Here is a 21,453-nt window from a genome sequence, read left to right as displayed (position 1 = left end):
TGATCTTACAGTATTAAGACTTCAACCTTACAGCAGTTAAGTTGCACAAAACTGTGCTTTTATATCAGTCGCATGACAATTCAGGTGTTAATTGTGTCTCACTCTGAGCAATCTTTTTGGACATTTTGCCTTCCCTGATCAAAGCCCTAACACACACAAGCAGTGAGCAGTGCTATCCCACAGGACTGTTAGGGAACTGTGGTGGATGACTATTAATACCACACAGCCTGCATCACTAGCTAGAATAGTGAAGCAACAAATTGCCACCTTCATTTGAGACATCAGCTTTTTAAGGAATTCAGAAAATCAGAGTTCCAACTCTTTCCTCGACAGAACTCTGAATAAGACAGGGTGAAGGTAATTTGATAATCCAGGTGGCACATACTCAGCATTTGGCCTCGTATGCAAGGACCTATGTTTTCACTTGCAAATTTTCAGAGAAATCTCCTAAAGAATTTCTACTCTAAGTTCCAATCTCACAGTCTCCTTCACCTAATAAAGCTCTTTTAAAATAAACAGAAAGCTTTCTTAAATCTTACATCTGTACGTGCTTAGATCATGACAGATGTATACACTGAAAACCCATAGAGCCAATCAGAAACACAGTTAGCATGTAGGACAGCCCCATGGCATACCTTCATTTGGTTCAGAAGCCAGACAGAAGCGCAATTCCGCTTTGAACAGTTTGTACCCTCCACTAATCTTTACTTAGCTTCATTCTTGGTAACTAGTCCCATACAAAGCTGCAAGCGTGACAATGTGTTTGATGGCAGTACCCCCACTGTTCCAATTTGCTGCCTCCCAAGATTTCTGTAATGATAATTTGCTGCATTTCTGCAAAGCCTGGCAGATGCAAGTGGATATAAGGATGTTAATAAACAAACAAACAAATAAATCTTCTTGCCCTTTTTGGCAAGGTACTACTGTTGAATTAGACTGGAGCAACCATGCAAACGGTAAATAGTTCCTGCACTATGGTTAAGGAGAAGTTGTTTGAGGAAAGAGAGAGTTATGCACAGCTCACTAAGATGTACAAAATAGCAGATATGATAAACTGAGAAATCTTTATTGCTTTCCTCTTCAATTTTATGGCTTAAGATTTGACTGTCATCTGATTTTCCTCTTGGCTGCAGTTTGAATCAGTTATTTAATATTTAATGTTACAGTGCCACTTGAGACCAGTCCTGTCCTAAATCTGTATGCTCAAAATGCAGCTCTGAAAGTCTTAAGAGAAAAATTTAGTAGCACAGAAAAAAGGAAACACAGTACTAAATTCTGAAGTGATGCCGTTTTATAAATAATAAAGCATGTTTATATATGTTTATATAATTAGACCAGAAAAGATGCATAATACAATAGGTGTTTTGGTAATTCCTTCCAAGTTACATAGCTTCTGTTTAATGGTTATGCAACTGTTCTGAGTGCTTTGAGGACCACATGAAATAAAGCTTTTGTAAGACCTCAGAGATCTATTAGCATTGCCAAATCTTGCCCTGCAAAGAGGTACAACTATCTGGAAAGCTCATGGGAAGAGCACACAGAAAAACCAGATGTCACTGCCACGCGCCCTCCCCTTGTGGTCTGATTAACAGAACTGGTTTTGCACCAGTGATGTTCAATGCACACAGGTGACAAGTCTTGGAGAGAATTTTCAACCTGGACCTCTAGTCTCCATTCTTATTAGTGATCTCACAAGTCACCTGAAGGTTGTTTTTTGGTGTGTTTTTTGTTTTTAAAGATTCCGTATATTATCCTTCAGTATTCAAAGCACACTACAAAGAAACAGGGACAGGAAATTTCTGTACCATTTTTCATGCAAAAGTGCTGTCATCAGAGCAGCAAGAAGAAAACTAAAGAAGCCAGAAACACAAATTTAGCAAGCAGCACCATCTAACCAGACTACACTCATTAGTCTGAAAGTATTTAAATAACTAACTATAAGGGATAGCATTAAATATTTCAAAGCAGTTTCTGTAGCACCTTGTACTGAGTATTTCCTGTCACAATTTCAGCCTGTTTCAGGGCCTGATCCTAGAAGATTTGATTTGCAAGAAACCAGGACTACGTGAGCTGATGCATTACTTCACTCCAATGGAGAAATCCATGACAAAATTTAACTCTCAAATACTCATGTTTTTTTTTTCATCTGCCAGTTTCTTGAACTTCAGGGAAAAGAAGAACAAAGCATCCCTACATGAGCAAATGCTGGTCGCCAGGCAATACAAACAGAAGGGCCCATCACACTAATGATATCAGTAAAACGGAATGAGTGGAATTACATGGATGTATGTGAAGTGCAAAACGTCTAGCGTATAGATGAAGTTATCAGAAGGGTCTCCATTGCAGCCTGGGTTCTGTGTTCTGCCACAGCAGGTCTGTGTATACCCACCCTGATGAGACACCGAAGCAGGAGAAGACAGAGGCTGTATTGAATATTGGGTTACCATATGCCTATGGCTACACTAGCAACTACCATAGCATCATCCCAAGTAGCATTAGGGGAACTAGCAAGTTTCTCACCTCCACCAGCACTGCCATAGGTGTTCTTGGAGAGGCCACTACCAACACCTATTCAGCCACAGGCCACCACTTGCCTCTTTTGAGCCTAACAATACTCCAGTGACACCTACCTTGCTGTCCTGGACACACATATGGTGTTATGCCCAAATATCACAAAAACTATTCTGTCAATCAAAAATTTGTTTCTATGTAGGTACAGGGCAAATCTTTCCACAAAAGCATTTTGATAGACAACCATACAAATGCAGCATTAGGCAGGCATCATCTTGACCCAGGTTAGTTTATAGCTTTCAGCTCTCAGCAGAGAAAATGGAGGAGAAAAAAAGAAAAATCAGAACAGCATATGACAAGCTGCCACATTAACTTAAAAAATATTTACATCTGAAGAAAATACTCAGTTCAGCTTTCTTTAAAGAGCTTGAAAGTACATTACTGGACAACTTACTTATGCAGCAAATATAGTTAAATGCCTGTAAGGAAAAAATATTAAACAATGTGGAAGCTAATTCTCCTCTGTAATTCTGTGTCTCCGTGAACAGATGCACACAGTCCATGTATCTATAAAATGAAAGGTAATCAAATGTAACATAAAACTGTGTAACAACATAAAGATGAGGGAGAAGAGAGGAGTAAGGACTTGCATGCCAAATCATTCATTGCCATGTATAAAATAAAATCTTACTGCCATTACCCTTCAGTGAGTAAGGTTATTTTGATATGGGTTGATTGTGACTAGCAACCTGTAGAGAACAAGTCGCACTCAAGTTGCTTTCTTTTGGTAGAGACTGAAATAGGAAAAGACACCGAATAGTTTTGGACTACTGCGCCTGCGTAGTTTGCAGTCTCCTGTGGAAGAGAACAACCTGCTACAAAAGGCATCCCAGGGGAGCTCCCGTTGGACCAAATCTGTACGGATTCAGTGTGAATTTGACAAGCACCATTTGCTAGTGCTACACATGCAGAACAGCTAACAGCTCTGAAGACAGCAGAAATGGGAGTAAGAAGGGTATCCTTCTAAATTAGCATTTTGTTTATGTTTGCCTTTCTTTTTTAAATGAAAATAAAAGTAGAATGTGGTGGATATTCGAATTTACCAAAAATCCAAAAATTTGCATCCACATAAAAATGAAGAATTTATTCTGAATCTGACAACTCTTCATGAATAAATACTTGCTTGTAATGTGTTTCATGAAGTAATTACAGCCTAAGCGAATATTGCTCATGTTGTTTTCATACTGCAAACAAATAACAGGTCAAACAAAAGCACAGTTTAGATTGGTAACAAAATGAACATCTTAGAAACAGAAAAGAGAACTTTATAGGAAAACAAAGCAATACGGAGGAAAAAAGTACAAGGCCAAAAACTGCACAAGTAACCACTAAGGCAAATATATAAAGGAAGCAACCTTCACTGTTAATAGATAATAACTGTTTTACACTATTTGCTATTCTACTTGGGCAAGAATGTTTTTGTTATTGGAAAGTTTCATTTAAGAGAAATAAAATTTAAGATAAATTAAAAAGCCCTCAAATTTTGGTAGCAATGAAATATTTTTACGAAGAGAACAAGAGATATCAGTACCTGAAATCTACCACTTAGAAGACATCAGTATCACAGACAAACACGCTAACAAATGGTGAAGATGAAGAAGCCCAATGCTTCAAGTAGAACAAGAGAAATAAACTGGGAGAAACCCCTGTGCTGAATCCGCAGAAAATCCTCCCCAAACCATCAAGAGTCAGTTTTTAAGCCCTGTGAGTCCCATCTACTAAGCATCAAAAGTAGTCTTGAAGTCTGTAGCATCCTGACTGAGCCCTTGCTTTCTTGGCCTGTACATCCCCTGTGGCTCTTCTGAAAAAAACCCCAGCTCTGTCTCCACGTTCCTTCACTTTTAAGCCACTTGTTTGTAGTGTTTGGCAGCTTCATTTAAAACCGTGGCTGACCAAAGAAGGCAGTCAGTCTCTTCCATAATAAAGAGCTAGACAATTCAAAGGCACGTGGAACATAAGAAATCAGCAGCTCCTGCAGTCTTTGCAGTTTTCCTTTAGTTGTCTTTAATCATTATATTGTGACTGTAATTTTGAACTACTGTTAATGTTAACTAGAACTTAGGTAAGAATTATTTAATTTCCATAACATAAAATAATGATGAACACACACAAACCGCAAGAGAATGGAAACCTAGTTAATTTATTATAGCCTTGCTTAATGTGCAATGATAATGTTAAGTGATGGTTTCTTTGCAGGACCAGCACACGAGTTAATTTAAATTTATTAATTGTGTTAAAAACTGTGTCACAGAAGGCAGTAAGGGCAGAGAATTAAAAGCTTTAAGTAATCCAATTTGAGGGAAGAGGGGAATTTTCATAAGATGCAAAATGAAAAATGCTTACAGCACAGCCTAAAACTACGGTGAGCATAGTCTGAGGACACGTGCTGGTTTTGGCTGGGAAAGAGGTACTTTTCTACTGGTATGGGGCTATGTTTTGGATTTGTGCTGAAAACAGGGATGTTTTCATCATTGCTGAGCAGTGCTTTCAGAGTCAAAGCCTTTTCTGCTTCTCAACCCGCCCCACCAGTGAACAGGCTGAGGATGCCTACTTTGGGAACGGAAGTTGGGAGGGGACACAGCTGGGACAGCTGACCCCAACTGACCAGAGGGATATCCCACACCATATGACATCATTCTGGGGGAAGAAGAAGGAAGAGGGGGCTGTTAGGAGTGGTGGCATTTGTCTTCCCAAGTAACCGTTATGTGTGATGGAGCCCTGCTTTCCTGAAGATGGCTGAATACCTGCCTGCCGTCGGGAAGCAGTGAATTAATTCCTTGTTCTGCTTCGCTTGCGTGCACAGCTTTCGCTTTCCCTATTAAACTGTCTTTATCTCAACTCAAGAGTTTTCTCACTTCTACTCTTGATTTCCTTCCCCATCCCACTGGAGAGGAGTGAGTGAGCAGCTGTGTGGTGCTTAGTTGCCGGCTGGGGTTAAACCGTGACAACACGGCATGGATATCTGCCTGTCTGTTCCAGCGGAGCAGAGTGGGAAGAGGGCTGGCAATTCCTGACACTTAACCAATGTTTTAATTTCCCCCCGGTCCCATGTTTGGGCACAGAGACATCCTGAGGCCCAGCTTAAAAGGAGACAACAGGGATCATAGACCAGATTCACATGTGAGTACGAAAAGAATCATGAGGGAAACTGCCAACCTTACCCAATTCTGGGGTCTGTTTCATACCCGCCCCAAACTAACTGGAGCCTCTCGAACAGCATCCTATGGAGTTGCAAGAAGTCTTACTCTCACGTTCCCCTTCACCAGATATGTTCAGCTTTCTAATGCAGTGGAATAGCAGGACAACAAGAACAGAGCCAGACCCACTATTTTACTATTCAAAACAGAAATAATGATAGGAAGAGTTAGATAAAGGTTGTAAATGTAGCCATGGGAGCAGCTATTCAGCAGATAAGCATTCATTCTCTCAGCCAGTGTTAATCTAAGCACTCATACAGAGCTGGCAGCAGGAAGACATGCACTTAGAGCACCGCATGGCACACTGTGCCTTGCTCCATCACACCACGTCCTCTCACCCTGCCACATCAGAAGGGGCCAGGTGGCTGCAGCAATTTTTCCCCCTTCTCCCCTCTGCCACACCAAAACCTGAGCTTTCACATTGGATGGAAGTAGTGCCTACGCCTCCCCGGTTTCCATTCTGTTACTCGGATGCATACATATCTACCACCACCACAAGCAACAGTACTCCAGCACGCTTATGTGACCACCTTGCGACCCACAACAGTAAAATTTGACTGACAAGTTTTGACCCTACGTTTTTATGCAGGGTGACTTTTAACTTAAGTATAGTGTGCTCCCCTACGAAACAGCTGTACAGCCAGCTGTCTGGCATGGGGCAGGGCAAATAGGAGGGCAAGGACGCAGAGGTCAGGGAGGTGGCCTTTACTGCTCATTAAAGCTGCAATGGTAGCCTGTGCTGCTGAACTACAGTCTGAGCCAGAACAAAAGCACATAATAAAAATCATTAAAAGGATGTATAATTAAGCTACTTATCCAGCCTGGCCACCAAAGAAACATGAATAGTCCAAAGCCTGATACAGATGCTCCAAAGAGGCAAAGATGGAGCTATAAACCCACAGCAAACCACACTGTAGCAGCTGGGCATGATTGCCCAGGCTACGCATTCGGAAGTGCAAGCGCTGAGCAAGCTGTGCACTGGAGAGGTATGTGCAAGATGTTTAGTCCCGATTCATCAGAAAGCAAGTGTTAGGGCAGAACTGAAGTTGCTGTCAGTGGCTGCACTGTGTTCTCATAACTTAAAAATTATAACAGCTTGCCAGCCATTAACTTATTCACGTGTCCAGGAACTCAGGCTACAAATTACTGTATTTTATGTAACTCAAGGCAACCAGTACTGTCTTACCCTCTTGGAGCAGGGAAGCCATCAGTGAACCAGCTTTGAATGACATCATATGAAAAATCATATTTACACTAAATGAAAAGCTTCATCAATACTCTTCTGCACTGACTTCACATGTGGCTTAGAGAGAAACATAAATTCAACTCAGTCTACCGTGGTATCAGACAAAGGAATCAGTAATGTGCAGAGCTATTGAGTGCTACTCTCAAGGAGCAACATCTCACCCTGATGTAAAACAGAGCAGGATTTCTGTCTTAGCTTTATATACCCAAGCATGACTCCAGGCCTTGTTGCATAGCACTGGTTTCCCTGACATGAGTCTCAGTATAAATGCCTCATTCTTTTACCTTCTATTGAGGCCTTGCATTCAAGCACACCTCTCTCCCTTTTCTGTGATGTTATTAGATATAATACTCTTAAAGAGAATAATAGGTCCTTGAATGTATCAGTCCCAGAGTCTAGATGTAACTAGATGTACTGTGATAAATTCACAGTACTTTAACATGCTTGCTTCAGGTAACAATTGCCAGACCGTCTTCGCTACTCTCTACGCTTTAGTTGCCACTTGCTAGATTACTTCAATTAGAGTCTCCTTTTTGGCATCCGTGACTCATCTGAACTTCTCTACTACCTGCAGCTATAATAAACTCTTCTTGCATTCAGCAAAGGTCACACCTTCCCTGTTCTGGAACAATTTCACAGACTCCAACTTCCTCCACATCTCACTGAAAACTTATGTCCTCCCTCGCCAAGCTGCCTCACAAATCTGACTCTGCCAACACCTGAGCCCCTACTCCCTGCTATGCCTGTCATGCCACAAATGCCGTTTGCTCACATGGCTCTTCTCTTCCTTACCTCTGTACTCCAGTTTCAGTATGCGTGATACTTCATAGTTAGGTAAAGATTAGTCTTCACAACAGTGTTCTAAGCAAACTATGGATACAATCTATTTATCAACACAATACCAAATACTCTGGTTGCCCAAGTAAATAAAACAATCTAATTACAAATTACTGCTGAATTATTGCCTCGGAACAGCAATTCATTCCATGAAAGAAAATGAAATCCTGTTTAATTACTCAGAGTGTGAAAAACTGTTTTCACTATTCAGTTTTGAATATGGTCCTTTTCTTTTTCATTTAATACCTCCTGGTACTTGCACAATGAGATAGGCAGTTGCTGTTCTCTGTTTATTTTCATTATACAAGTCATCATTTCCATATGCTTTTATCTTGTACTAAGGTGACCCTCTCTCTTCTTCCACTGTCTCTCTGATCTCCTGCACAATCCTTGTAGCATCTACAGTCACTGTGCTCCTATTTGCATCTGCAAAGTACTGTACTTTCATGTTGCATTTAATGAAAAATTTAATTAAAAATGCCAATGAAACAGTTTGTTCTGCTCACACCAGTCTAGCAGCACAATGGGAAATAGTGACAGGGCCACCCAGCTCTATAGGTTTCACCAGTAGCAGTTCTATTCCCTCCAAAGACAGTTTTCCCTGATTAGTGTAAGAGCTAGCCTTTGTTGTTCCCCCTTGCCTTACACTAACACCATCATTAAATCTGTATCACCTGATGTATCAATCCTTACCCAGACATTTCATGGAGTTCAATGTTGTAAGAGACTAACTAGTTTGGATGGGCTCATATCCACAGTGCTTAAGGCTGGAACACCAGATAGCACGTGGCCAGGAGGCCAGGATCTACTTTACTTTTATATGAAATGTAGTTCTGAAACACCATGAGGATTTGTGGGTTTGCAGGTTTTCTTTGTCATCCCTTCCTTTCTTTTCTTCTGTCCCTGTGAGAACGATCCACGTTTCTGAAATACTGACTGATGTATTGCACCTTGCCAGTATGTTGTTCTTATAGCCTGACACCAAGCATGTGCTGCTTGCCCTATGGCACAACATAGAGGCACCAGCCCTGCCTGGATAACAAGACTATCCCAGCTGGAAGAGTCAGATTTGGCAAATTTTATATCCTTATCATCTGTCTGGAGGAAACCCTGGAGTGAATTATCTTTTCAATGAATTATCCTTTCAATAGTGCCTGCACTCCCTTTTGGCAAGAGGTAGCAGCATCACCACAGAAGGGAGTTCAGTAGCAAATCAGTATTCATGAAGCGTAGCCCACAGGAGATGAGACCGCCTGGGGCAAAATGGAATGTAACAGTGAAGGCACACCCTTATTTTCCAGCTTTTGTTCCATTGTGAAGGCCAAGGTGGCTGTTTTAGACATTATTTTGTTTTAATTAGAGCTGAGCTCTTCAAGCTGCCGTTTTTAGAGAGACACTTAACATAATGAAAATGCTAGCAGAACTTCACAAGTTTGCCAATACCAATAAGCCATTTTTGTTATTAGTTGTTCTTTCTCTAGCATCTATACCTTAGAAATCACACAGCAGGTTTATGACTCCCTTCTTCCAGTGGTTAAAAACCAAACCAAACAAGAACACGCTTCTTGCTTTACAAGGAATTTATGGCTGTTTAAGAACCACCAATTTACTTTCACCAGCAGTTTTATGACATACTGCTATCAGGATTCACTGACATGAAGCTCCCATATCTTTTAATGGAAAGATACACATTACTTAGTTACATGACATCCAATAAAGAAAAAATAAATTTTAAAAAAAGCAATCAATAAAGACCTTCAGAAAACACCATTAAAGTGGTCTTTGCTTCTGATGAAGGCTATCAGACTCAACCTTTACTGTTTTTTCAAGTGCAACTAGTACAAACCAATAAGGACTTCAAATGGAAAAAAAATCCAAACCGGATGAGGCTCCGTGTGTGTGTGCTATAATAAAAAATACAAAATAAATAAAATTGTTGGTTCCAACAACAAAAAATCCTGCCAGCCATGAAGATTTATGCTAAGTGAGAGTAATTTCTCAAATAATTAATTTGAAAAGGACATATTGTTTTACAAAGGCAGATCATGTAGCAGGTGTTCCTCTTTCCTTTTGATTTAAGAAGCTTGGGACAGCTGGAGCATAGACAGAAGCAGCAAACAGCGACACTGAAAAACTTCTTCAAAGTAAAGCAGGATTTCTCAAAATTTATTTTGCAGAGAGCTACACTTTGCTGAGTGGATTTAAAGACAAATCTGTGTCCACACCGTCTAGTCTCAACCTGATGCTCCCATAGGTTAAAAGAAGTTCACTTGGGCAACTTCTCAGCTTGACAATGGCACTCAGAGAAACTGGGTCAATCACAGTAGCTGACAGGTTCCCTGGCTTTCCCTTTACAGGTCCATTGTAACATGGTGGTGTTTTGAGTTAGCAGCTTTGGGGAAACCACCTTGTTGCCTGACCTGAGCCAAAGCAAGTCTCTTGGCTATAAACCCAGCTACTGTGCTTGAAGGAATACTCCTCCTCTTACTCTTCCTGCCCATCTCTCTCTCTCTCTCTCTCTCTCTCTCAGGCCATAGCGGGAAGGAAGGGGAAAAAAAACCCCAACAACTACATCCAGACACAGAGGGGCGTACACAAATATACACTTCCTATTCCCCAATGATATCACACAATACTGTGTTCTTCAGACACCACTAACAGAAATATAAAATATCTGCTCCAGTATCATAACAGTTTCTGTGAAGCACTGATGAATATTTCATTCAAGGTCACAGAAAGCTAGCTGAAATATTGAAAAGTAAAGTAGTTAGGATCAGCAAGAAAAAGATGAAAAGTACTCACTTTTTTTCACCTGTATAAACGTTTATCAGTCTTACAAACTCAGTACAGTGTTCCAGAAGAAAGAAAGAAGGAAATAGTAATTACTTGAAGCTTCCAGTACTATGCCTCATTGCAGAGTTTGTTGCTATTTCAGAGTGACTTGAGAAATTTTGGATTTTCCTTCATGCTTTCTCTTTCAGGCGAGACTGCTGTCCTATGATCATCTGCCAACAGAAGGACACATCCCAGGAGCACCTGGATGTAGCACACAGCCCACTGCAGGACCTTACAAGGAGAAGGACCAGCAGAACTAAATATCTGCCAGTTAAAAAAAAAATAATAATCCAGAATTATAATAGCAAGGAAAACCTCTATCTTTTTATCAGCATACTAGTTAGGTGTGCAGTTTCCCTTTCACCAAGCAGCTGGTTGAGTTACCAGTGCTTTAGATCTCCTCAACAGCCCAGAGCAGCAGGGGACAGGTTATGCCTCGTACCTGTGACAGAGTGAGGAGGAACAGCCATTCCTGCCCCATGGAAAACAGCAGGGGAAAATGAGGGAGATTTGGTAATTCTATGGCCTTCGAACAGTAACTATCATGCTTGCCCCAGAGCACGTAGCACAGCTTTACAGACCCCATCCCCTTGTTCTCTTTTCTGGTTGTGAAACACTGGTTGGTCCTCCATTGCATGTAGCACTGAGGCAGCTGAAAACCTGTATTCACAAATCAGAGTTAAATGGATCCATAATACCATTTACCACATATTTTTGCTTGCATCTCAAAGATCGTTGTGTTCAGCAGTGTTTTAGAGGCTGACTTAAGAGATCCTCAGGCTATTAAAAATTCAGAGCTAGAAGCTTTTTGACGCCTATTTATTTTCTAGTGCTTTACTGCTACACACAAAGCACAGACTGATGAATTCTTTTATGTGCTTTGTTAAGATTTGTATCAGCACAGTTCAGAATTTCAACAACCAAGCAGCTGTCTCAATTTCTTTCCCTTGCATAGTTATTTTTCCAGTACAATTTTGTAGGAGAGAATTAGTCTGCTAGTTGAGAAAAGCAATATGGCCAAGAAGTTGCAAACTGCCCATAAAATTTTCCCACAAATGTGCATGGTAAGCGGAAAAAAAATCTGTATATCTCTCTCTCTATCTGTACACATACACATGCACACACATATATACGCAGCTATAGAGAGAGAAAATCTCCCCAGAAGCAATGTGCATAAACACAATTTAAATTCCTTGGGAAAAAGAGTATGTTCTGGCTAGGAGATGAGACAGAGACTCTTCTCTCCCCTACATCAAAACTAAAAGACACCTCACTTACAGATACTTCAGTATCCAAGCTTCTTCTGGAAAAGAATGAGCAAAAAAAATAATCTTTGGCTCTTCAGTCTGCACATTTCCATGTTTTCACATGCAGACCGTTGCATAAACTCAGAAAAATCTCTCGGCCATATGTTTCTGCCAGCCACTCCTTGGAAACCATGTAAATGTCTCTAATAAACAGCTTGCTTAAATGTACATAGCTTTAGGACAGGCAAGTCATGAGCCTGATGACATTCCAAAGTCCCAGGCTAATAACTTAGGGCATCACAGGTTCTTTCCCTCTGCTCTGGACAAGGGAGGAGGACAGGATGCTTGCTCTTTCTATACTATTTAGTCTTCAAGAAAAGCAGACATGCCTACGCACTGGTAATATAAGCAGCAGCGCAATACGCTGAAACCAGGAAGAAATTGGAAGTGGTTTGGGAATCACTACTGCATTGGCTTTCTGAGATGTCAGACATTAACAAAGACATCTTGGATCCTGTATTCCGTCTGGCAATCAGCAAAAAAAAGACCATTCATGGTCTTCCAAGAGTTACATCCTCCCAGTCGTCCCCAGCATACCTTGAAGCCCTTTCCCCACTAGCTTATTCCACGCCTGGAATTCCCATTCCACTATATTCAGATGCAACATTCTTCCTTAAGATGTTTCTGGGAACTTATTTGTGGTCAGACAGCCTTCTTTTTTTTTTAAAAAAAATACATTTCTGTGCTAGAACTATGCTTTGGCAGAGTTGTTGGAGCATTTGATCCAATTTGTATCACCTGCCTATAAACAGATTCGTAGTCCTCTGCAGAAACAACTTTTAGGCTTGTAAAGTACTGCAGATACTCTCCACGAACAACACAGAAACCACATGAACTTCAGAAAAGATTCAAGGTAATCCACTTTCTGTGTTTTCTCATGTGCTGCATACTCAAAGCGCAGAGCATGAGGTCCTTACCCTACTCTTGCTGAGAAGAAAGCTTGTCTTTCCTTGATGTTTGGTTGTGCCATGTGGACAGAGAGAAAGGAATAAAAACCAACATAAATGCATGGCAGTAGAAAAGTCCACTTTGCATGCTCAGTTCACCATTTTTTCTTCTTCTTTATGCACCTTGGATCTTTCAAGTTGAGGAACAGAGCAGAACTGCCTAAATTCCCACAAGAGAAGGAAAAGCTATGGACAGGCTCCCCCCTGCAGCTAATATAGTCAGCTAAGCATCTGAGCATTACAATCTGAGGTTATACTAGATGGATGCCTTTCCTAGTGACTACAAACACTCTGCTGTTAACTCCAAGTTTCATGTCAGAATCACCAAATCCTTGAGAAACAACCCATTGACTTGCTAGTAAAATAATCTTCGGCACCCAATTTATTACTGTCTTTCTGTCTAATACTGTAGCATGAATCATCACCTGGTGAAATTATCCATTTCGTATTTTGTATAGGTACTTATTACCATAACATCTGAAACCTTAAGCAGGTATGTGATGCCATTGAAGTCTCACTACTAGTGATCTCCACAGCTCCGACAATCAAATGGCGCCTCTGCTTTCAGACTGACACACAAACAACTCTATGGGGTGATTGCTGATTAAGGTCCTTGAAAAGTAATTTATTTTCACTACAATGTTGTGGCACAGTGCCTATAGACAAGAGATTTTACTATTGCCTTTTTCTTCATATAACCACCATCTGAGCTAACGCTCAGGACATCTGACGAAGGCTGGCAGCAAAGGAATTATTCCATTAAAAAAAAAAAGTGTAGGTTTTAGAGTTTCTCTGCACACTGTTTAGGACCAGACTTGAAGTTGCTTAAAAAGAAAAATAAGGAAAGGGGCAGAGAAAGTGAGAAATCTGGGACAAGAAGAATCTAAAGATTAAGTTACTCTTTTAGTCTGTTTGGGCCTGGATCTTGGGTGTCATTCATCTCAGCCAAGCATGTTTATCACTGAGTTTCACTCTCAGCCTTTGTCCTATTGAAGCTCCTCTACCTTAGATAGTACCCACACTACTCATTTGGCAAGAAAGATAAGGCAGTCAGAAACAGCCTACGGCCCTTCTGGCACAGCTGCCTTCTCCTTTGCATCATGGAGAAGCCACTCTGGGCCCAAGGAACACTTTTTCTAGCAGTAAATTGAATCGTCTCTATGCAAAAAGAATTGGAGCTCTTATTTAAGCAGCTCCACATTTGCTGTGGGTTCTGTCACTTTTCTTCCCAAGTCACAGTCAATCAGTGCAGTTGCCAGCAAAACTGAAGTCTTCTCTAGAAGGACAACAGCAGCGCAACAGTTGAAGGTGTAGGTGGGGATCAGTGTCATTTTCCTTGCTCTGTGCCTGCTTATTACATAAGGGCCCATTTCATTCTCTGTCAGGGCTACGAAACACTCCACTGGTGCCCCAATTACTGAAGACTTGGAGTGCTCTCCTTCCCACGACTGTCATGGGAACATGTGCTTTATGCAGCCCGGAGCTCCAAAGCAGCTGCCACACATGGACTCTTCATCCAAAAAGCCCCCCCACTAACTCAATAGCTGTGAAAAAGCTGCAGACCTCATACAGTTTGTTCCAAACATACTGAAGTGAAGCACCGTGCTTAGTGGCCAGATTTAACTAGACAACTGTTTAACACTCATACTGAGGGGGAAAAAAGGCTATTCCTGGCTTCCCAGTGCTATTCTGACAACCTGCCAACAACTCCATCCAGCACGTGATGGCAGGTAGCACACAGTGCACCACTGGAAATGCTATCAGGGTAATGCCCACACGGTCACTTGGATAACACCATGTTCTCACAGCAGCATGTAGATACGGAGATGGAGATGCAACTCCCAGTGCACCTTCTGCAAAACCACGAGCAGACACAACCTGAACTATCCATTTATTATTATTTATGCCATCTTGCTTCTTTTTGGATGAGTATTATCATTACTATTAAGTACACATATTGCAGTAATGCCCAATGGCTCTCTCTAAATGAAGCTGGCACTTTACTCTGTCAGCGTAAGTTAATGACATTCATTACAGCTTGACCTTACCTTCCAGTTTGCAGTCATAGCTCTCATCTGCACGCTTTTTCCATAATGTATGCCACAAAGGAGCAAGGTCAGCACCCGTAACTTTCCCATCTGTGCCTGTATGTCATGGTACGTTTAAGTTTTTTCTACCTCTAAGTCAGCCCAGATGTGCTGGCACCAATGCAAGAGAGTGAAATCTTTGACCTGAGTTAGAGAAGCAGCCAAATGTACCACCCAAATACACTAGTTCTAACAGTAATACGGTTCTAATTTTTTTCCAAGATTCCACAGCCTTTCCTGCAAGTTAAGCAGACAAGTGTATACATTAACAGCTACAACCCTTGTAGAAAAGAGATTGTTCTTCACTGATCTCAAAAATTAGTAACTCTAAGACCACCAGCTGCTGGCAACAGGATGACTACATTTATCCCTAATCTCACCCTGCCTGGCTTTATTAAATATTAAGTAAGGTGGATTTCAGCTGTACCAAGGAAAGGAATTCAGCATTCTGACAGTTAAGTTCCTCTGTTTCTTAAAGGGCAATCAGCTTTAGAAAATTTACCTTTATTCTTCTAAAGTAAAAAAAAAAAAAAAAAAAGACATTCTCTGAACGAGAGAGACAACATGCTTAACAATAACTTCTAATTTCTCTCCTATTCAGCCCTTAGTTGAAAGTAAGTATCAGTTGTTACTTGAGTAACATTTCATCTATGGTTTGGCTTTAGAAAAAATGCCTTAATACATTATTTATTTAGGACTGTATTATGAACCTTCCTGTACATCTCCACAGGCAAATGAAGTTTAAGGAAAATGCTTAGGAAACCTACAAAAAGAAAAAGTATGAAATCTGCATGAATGATACAACAGTATATTCCACAAGGGGTTTAATACACATATACCCACCTACTCCACCCCTCTCTCTGGCTGGGTCTTCAGTGTTTTTGTGATTTCTTTACTTGCAACTTCTTAAATAAATAATTTAATAATTGTTAGGAATAAAAAAACCCCCAAAACTTGGAAAATGAGATGAACCAGTATTTGCTTTCTAACTTAAATAGGCTTCCTCTATTTCTGCTGACATTTCTACCTAACACTTCTTTCCCAATTAACAAAAAGTGTAACTAGAGTTTTAAGCCAGCAATAACACAACTACTCAATCAACAGGGTGTAATAAAGCCAATACTTGTTTATGGACTCAGCAATAGTTGCCAAGTCTCTTGATTTGGAGCATGTAAAATTTGCCTTAAATGCATGACCTTCCACATCAAATGGACAACATCCAGTGGTGCTAGAGGGCTGAGTCTTGGAATCAATGAGTCTTTCAAATAAACTAGTATTGTTCTTTGTGTTTTGTTATGAATTCAATGTCTATCAGTCCTCCTTTAAGAAAAACATGTAGATATTTTAAGTAGATTTAATTTTCCATGCTCTTTCAATGCAGATTAAGTATTGATATGTTAAACCCAACTGGCATGGAAATGCAACTCAGATACTAAAACCAATGGAGTCTAATTAGAAAAAATGAACTTTATGTAGATCACCAGTTTGAAGAGCAGCTGGGTGCTGGGAAAGTCTCCTTAGAAGTAAACCCTGGCAGGTGAAAAATAACTTTGTAAAGAAAGCATAGGAGCCTTTACCTGCTCAGAGTTCAGTGCACCCAAGGAAATGGGCTAGGTAAAGGGGCCAAGCCTGGGATGAGAAAAAACAAAGAAGGGATTTAACAACCCAATTGGCTTTTACCTTTACTCCTCCATCTTGGCTCTCTGTAAGGTTGTATAGCCAAAGGTTGTGCTGTAAAGACAGCTTCCCGGCCTAACACCAGGTGATTTGTCTCAAAGGATCAGGCTGCACCCTGACAGTATAGAATCGTAACCAGCTGATTTCTGAAAGCTTTTTACCACTGAAAGCACACAAAAAGTACAATCTGACTACTTCAGGAGAAAGAAGTTATATTCTAACGATTTGTATAATTTTCTACCAGTCTATAAAAATACCTGTGAAGAACAAAGGGGAAAACTGATGAGGACTCAGGCTCAACAAGACTCAAGAAGAAAACGTGCATCCTTACATGCTCTCACAGAATTTTGTAAGAGTGCTGGGCTTTTCCTGGTTGCGTCTTTGTCGAAACCAGCGTTGAATGCTGCGTACATCCCAGTCCAGCTGCTTGGAGAGGCCCTCCAGCCTCTTCTCATCTGGATGCTACAGAACAGAGAAGGATAAAAATTATTTATTTACCCAACTGCAGTAACTCCACTTTAAATTAGGACCACTGTAATCACCTCTTGATATCTTAGAGGCTGTCTGTCACCAACACATGGATACAGAGAAATAAAATCACTTTCACAGATATCTCTGCTGGCAGAACCCACATCAAAATAAGTTTACAACGACTATTATTAATCAAGAAGGACATCTGCTGTAAAATTGCATGCAGGTTATTACTAATAAGAAACTTAAAGGGGGCAATAGGATGAAAACTTGCTTGAAACTTGGAAAGTGATGGTAGGGATAGGAAGGGGATAAAATGCCTTGCATTTCTTGAGCAGTGGGACTTACAAACACACCCCTGCCTGCCTCATGTTATGCCCATTCCATCCTCCTGCATCAGGATCTTTGTCCTATCAACTATTGCAGTAGCGAAGACTGTTTGACTGACATGGAAAGAACATATATCCCATGTTTGTGCATGTTAATGTTAAAAAATAAGGTCATTAAACAAAGTGACAACTTCAAAAGGAAAATCACCTTGACAACAAAGAGAGAGAATTTTTTTCCTGTAAAATTAGCTACACACAATTATTCTCCAAAGCAGCAAATGTGGAACTCTCATTCCATTAGAGCGGCTGACAGTCAGTGCAGAGGTAAGGCAAAAGAAAATGAGTCTGTCCTTAATTTGACTAATATACAGATAGAAGAGCAGTACAGGCCATGTTTCCAATCATGCAGCAATTCTACATGTACAGTACTACATGAGGACTATTTACATATTTCTCCTGATCACATTCTCTTTTAAAGAAACAGAAAAAGCTTTTGGACAATATGTTTACTGGAGCATTAGCTCTGTTTCTTATTACAAGAGCTGCCATGATAATGACTTTTTTAAATGTTGCAAGAGCTAAACCAGCAAAGCTTTTGTCAGGCTAAAGTTTTCATCCATCAGCCTCCAGGAAAAGACAGGAAGGAAAGGGAAGGGAAAGGATGAGACAAGAGAAGAGTGAAGTATTTGCCATCCAGCTCAAAAAGAAAAAAACAAACAAACCAACACCAACACCCTAGTTTTTTAGTCAACCAAAGTAGCCACTGTTTTTTTAATGGAAGGTTAAGAAAAGTCATTCTCTGTAACTTTAGAAAAATCAAATGATTGATGCAGCTCTTGGGAGCTTGACCAGAGAGAACTGCTGCACATGACTCAAAAGAGGTGGCTAGCTAAATCAGACAGTTTCTTTGAGAGCAGCTACCAGACAGCCCTACCAAACTCTTGCAAGAAAGCAGATACTTTCCTTTGGAGCCCTTCCCACTCATCACCATTCTCTGGGTGCTGGGAGCTGTATGTGCCAGCTCCTACCATTACAGGCATTAATTGGATCACTTAATACGTTCAGGCTCTGTGTCAGACTAGCAGACTCTGCAAAGAAAACTAAAAAAAAAAAAAAAAAAAAAAAAAAAAAAAAAATCCTATTCTTCCTCCAGCTGAGTCTGGGTGAGAACACATGTGCTGCAGCTTTTAGAAACAAGGTAAGTCTGATTCCCTCTCTGAAAACAGGACAAAAACCACAGCAAGTGCCATGGTGATCTCAGGATAGGGTAGGACACACAAGCAAGACATATTTCACTATCCCTGACACAGAATTCAATTTCGTCCTCTATAACTCTAGTAGTCTCTGAAGTTTAAGCTGATGCCTTTGCTGTGGCATGCCCAGCTGCAGCCTGGAGCCGAGGTGGGACCGGGAAGCTCCTGCAGCACAGTGGCTTTGTCCTTCAGGCCTCCACAGGCCTCTCCACTGCAAAGCAGCTGACCACTGAGGTTTTCAGGAGACACTAAAGGGCACCTGGTCCCTGCTCAGTACTATGGGAAAGCTCAGGATGCTTCAAAACCATGGACAGGATGGCAGAGAGGTTTAGTTGAGATGTCATACAGTAAAAGCTGTAGAGACAGAGACATGAGTGGTGGGCGAAAAAACTTGTACAAAAAAAATCTGCAAGTTCTAAAACATTAATTCGGTCAGTTTCCCTGACTTTTCTAGCTTCCCGCCCCAACTTCAAAGGACATTCATCACAACATAAACAGCTGGGACACCAGCAAGCCACCAGTGCCCTGTGCTCAGGCAGTTCCCCTGGAAGGAGTAGCTTTGAAGTTTCATCGAAAACACAGTAAGGCCAATCTTATTGGCTCACAATTTGCTCTTTTTTCCAAAAAAAAAAAAACCTGACAATTTTGTGGAAATTTCTAAAAGATAAGACGCAAAAAAAGAGTAGGTGGCCATATGGCACCTACAAAGTGTTTCTGTAACAACTTTTTTTGATTAAAAGCTTACAGGAGACGTCATGAAGGGATGCACAACTGCTCAAGCTGGCATGCCAATGACAACCTTGACATTTGCATGTTCTGATTTTAGCTCTAAAAATGCAGCACTGCATTTAGCAGTTAGATTTGGTTTATTCAGACATATTTGATAGTGCCATATCCCACTTTATAAGGTAAATATTTTAGTTAATGTCGTGGTTTAACCCAGCAGGCAGCTAAACACCACAGAGCTGTTCACTCACTCCCCCCCAGTGGGATGGCGGAGAGAATCAGAAAAAATGGTACAAGTCAGGGGCTGAGATAAAGACAATTTAATAGCACAGAAAAGGAAGGGAAAATAATAATATTGAGAAAAGAAGATACAAAGCAAATGATGCACAGCACAGTTGCTCCCCAGTTTCCAAGCAGCGGCCACGCTCCCCCTCCCCCCCACCTCCCCCCCCATGGATTTCAAATAGGGCAGGTATTTTTTTGCTTCATCTGACAGGTGGTGATATATTCTAGTTAGACTGTTCTTGATACAGAAGTTTATTTCCTATTTTTTTTATAAACATGGCATTTTGACAGAAATTGTAATTATGTTCCCATGCCACGCTCCCCCTCCCCCCCCCCTCCCCCCCCCTTTTTTTTTTTCAGCATGACATCATATGGTATGGAATATCCCTTTGGCCAGCTGTCCTGGCTGTGCCCCCTCCCGGATTCTTATGCACCTCCAGCACCATCGCTGACAGGGCAGTATGGGAAGCTGAAAAGTCCTTGACTTAAGTGTAAGCACTGCTCATTATCAACTAAGACATCAGTGTGTTATCAACATTATTCTCATCCTAAATCCAAAACAGCACTATACCAGCTACTAGGAGGAAAATTAACTCTATTCCAACCAAAACCGGGACAGTTAAATACCCTACCTTTGTAATAGCTGTGAAAACTTTTTCCAGGATAGCATTAGGTTGAGCTTTCTGTGGTCCATTGGCTTGGACTTTAAGGCCTAAGGCACATGGTTTGGCAATGAACCTATGAGAAACAGAAGAGTGAAAAAGAAAACAAATTAAGTCCTTCACTTATTTACTTCATTACTGTTATCAATCAATGACATGTGGTAAATGCGCAAACATTATAATGCTGCCAACAAAAACAGTACTTAGCCTTACAGCTCAAGAGCAAGCTCATACAGGCGATTACATTGCAAAATAAGTAACATCACTTTGAAGGATGAAAGGAACTCCATGGAGCACATGAAACAGAGGATTTTCTTTAATGTTGGGGGAAAAAAAAGGAGAGAACAAAAGCATGAGAGGAATGCCTCCTAGAGAAGCACCAACTAATGAAAAGAGCAGGACAGCTTGCAGAGATGAGGAGCACATAATACTCTCCTCCAAACAGAGCCTTTTTCTTAAATCAGTTTCCAGGGTAGCTACTGCCTCAGGACTCCTTTTGCACAGTGGAAATTCAAACAAAGTCCTTAAAGGCAGCAAGCACTGAAGCTGCCCAGTCAATACAATTTTCTAAACCATAAAGTTTAAATGGTGTTGAGCCGTGCCTCAAAGACTTTGCTCTTCCTCCAAACTCTTCTGCTAAATTATGAAGCTGTCAGAGATCCAAACACCAATCCATAAGTTCATGCAGTTTATACACTGGGTGTCTCTTGACACATTTTAGAGATGAATGACATAACTTACATTACATACACTCGAAGGAAGATGACCATTCCACTTGTTAAACACTAAATTATTTATGAGTCCAACTCTGGAATCCCCATGAAAGGTACAAAGACTGTATAGGAATCACATTCATACATGAACAATAAGAACCACTGCCATCTTTGAACGATGTAACTCTTGATTTCACTTAAAAGAGTTTTGCTTCCTAAGTTCATTTGCCAGCAGGGACCAAAACAACACACACTCTCTAGTTAAGTAGTTCCACATTTATCCAGCTGAATGACCACAAGCTCTTAAAAA

At 40.8% G+C, this 21,453-nt stretch overlaps 1 protein-coding gene across 1 annotated transcript in view; it reads right to left on the bottom strand.

The window, feature by feature from the left end:
- CERS6 (ceramide synthase 6) overlaps positions 1-21,200 on the bottom strand; it is an 89,510-nt gene extending 68,310 nt beyond the window's left edge. The window contains exons 1-3 of the mRNA XM_009640713.1: positions 21,172-21,200; positions 20,401-20,506; positions 17,036-17,166 (exon numbers count right to left, since the gene is read on the bottom strand). Of these exons, the coding sequence (XP_009639008.1) occupies positions 17,036-17,166; positions 20,401-20,506; positions 21,172-21,200 (266 nt within the window). The remainder of the gene's footprint in view (positions 1-17,035; positions 17,167-20,400; positions 20,507-21,171) is intronic.
- Between the last annotated feature and the right edge of the window lie 253 nt (positions 21,201-21,453).

The sequence above is a fragment of the Egretta garzetta genome, unplaced genomic scaffold (assembly GCF_000687185.1).
Source record: "Egretta garzetta isolate BGI_Z169 unplaced genomic scaffold, ASM68718v1 scaffold16, whole genome shotgun sequence".
In the NCBI taxonomy this organism is placed as follows: Eukaryota; Metazoa; Chordata; class Aves; order Pelecaniformes; family Ardeidae; genus Egretta; species Egretta garzetta.
This window is presented reverse-complemented; position numbering and strand designations above follow the sequence as displayed.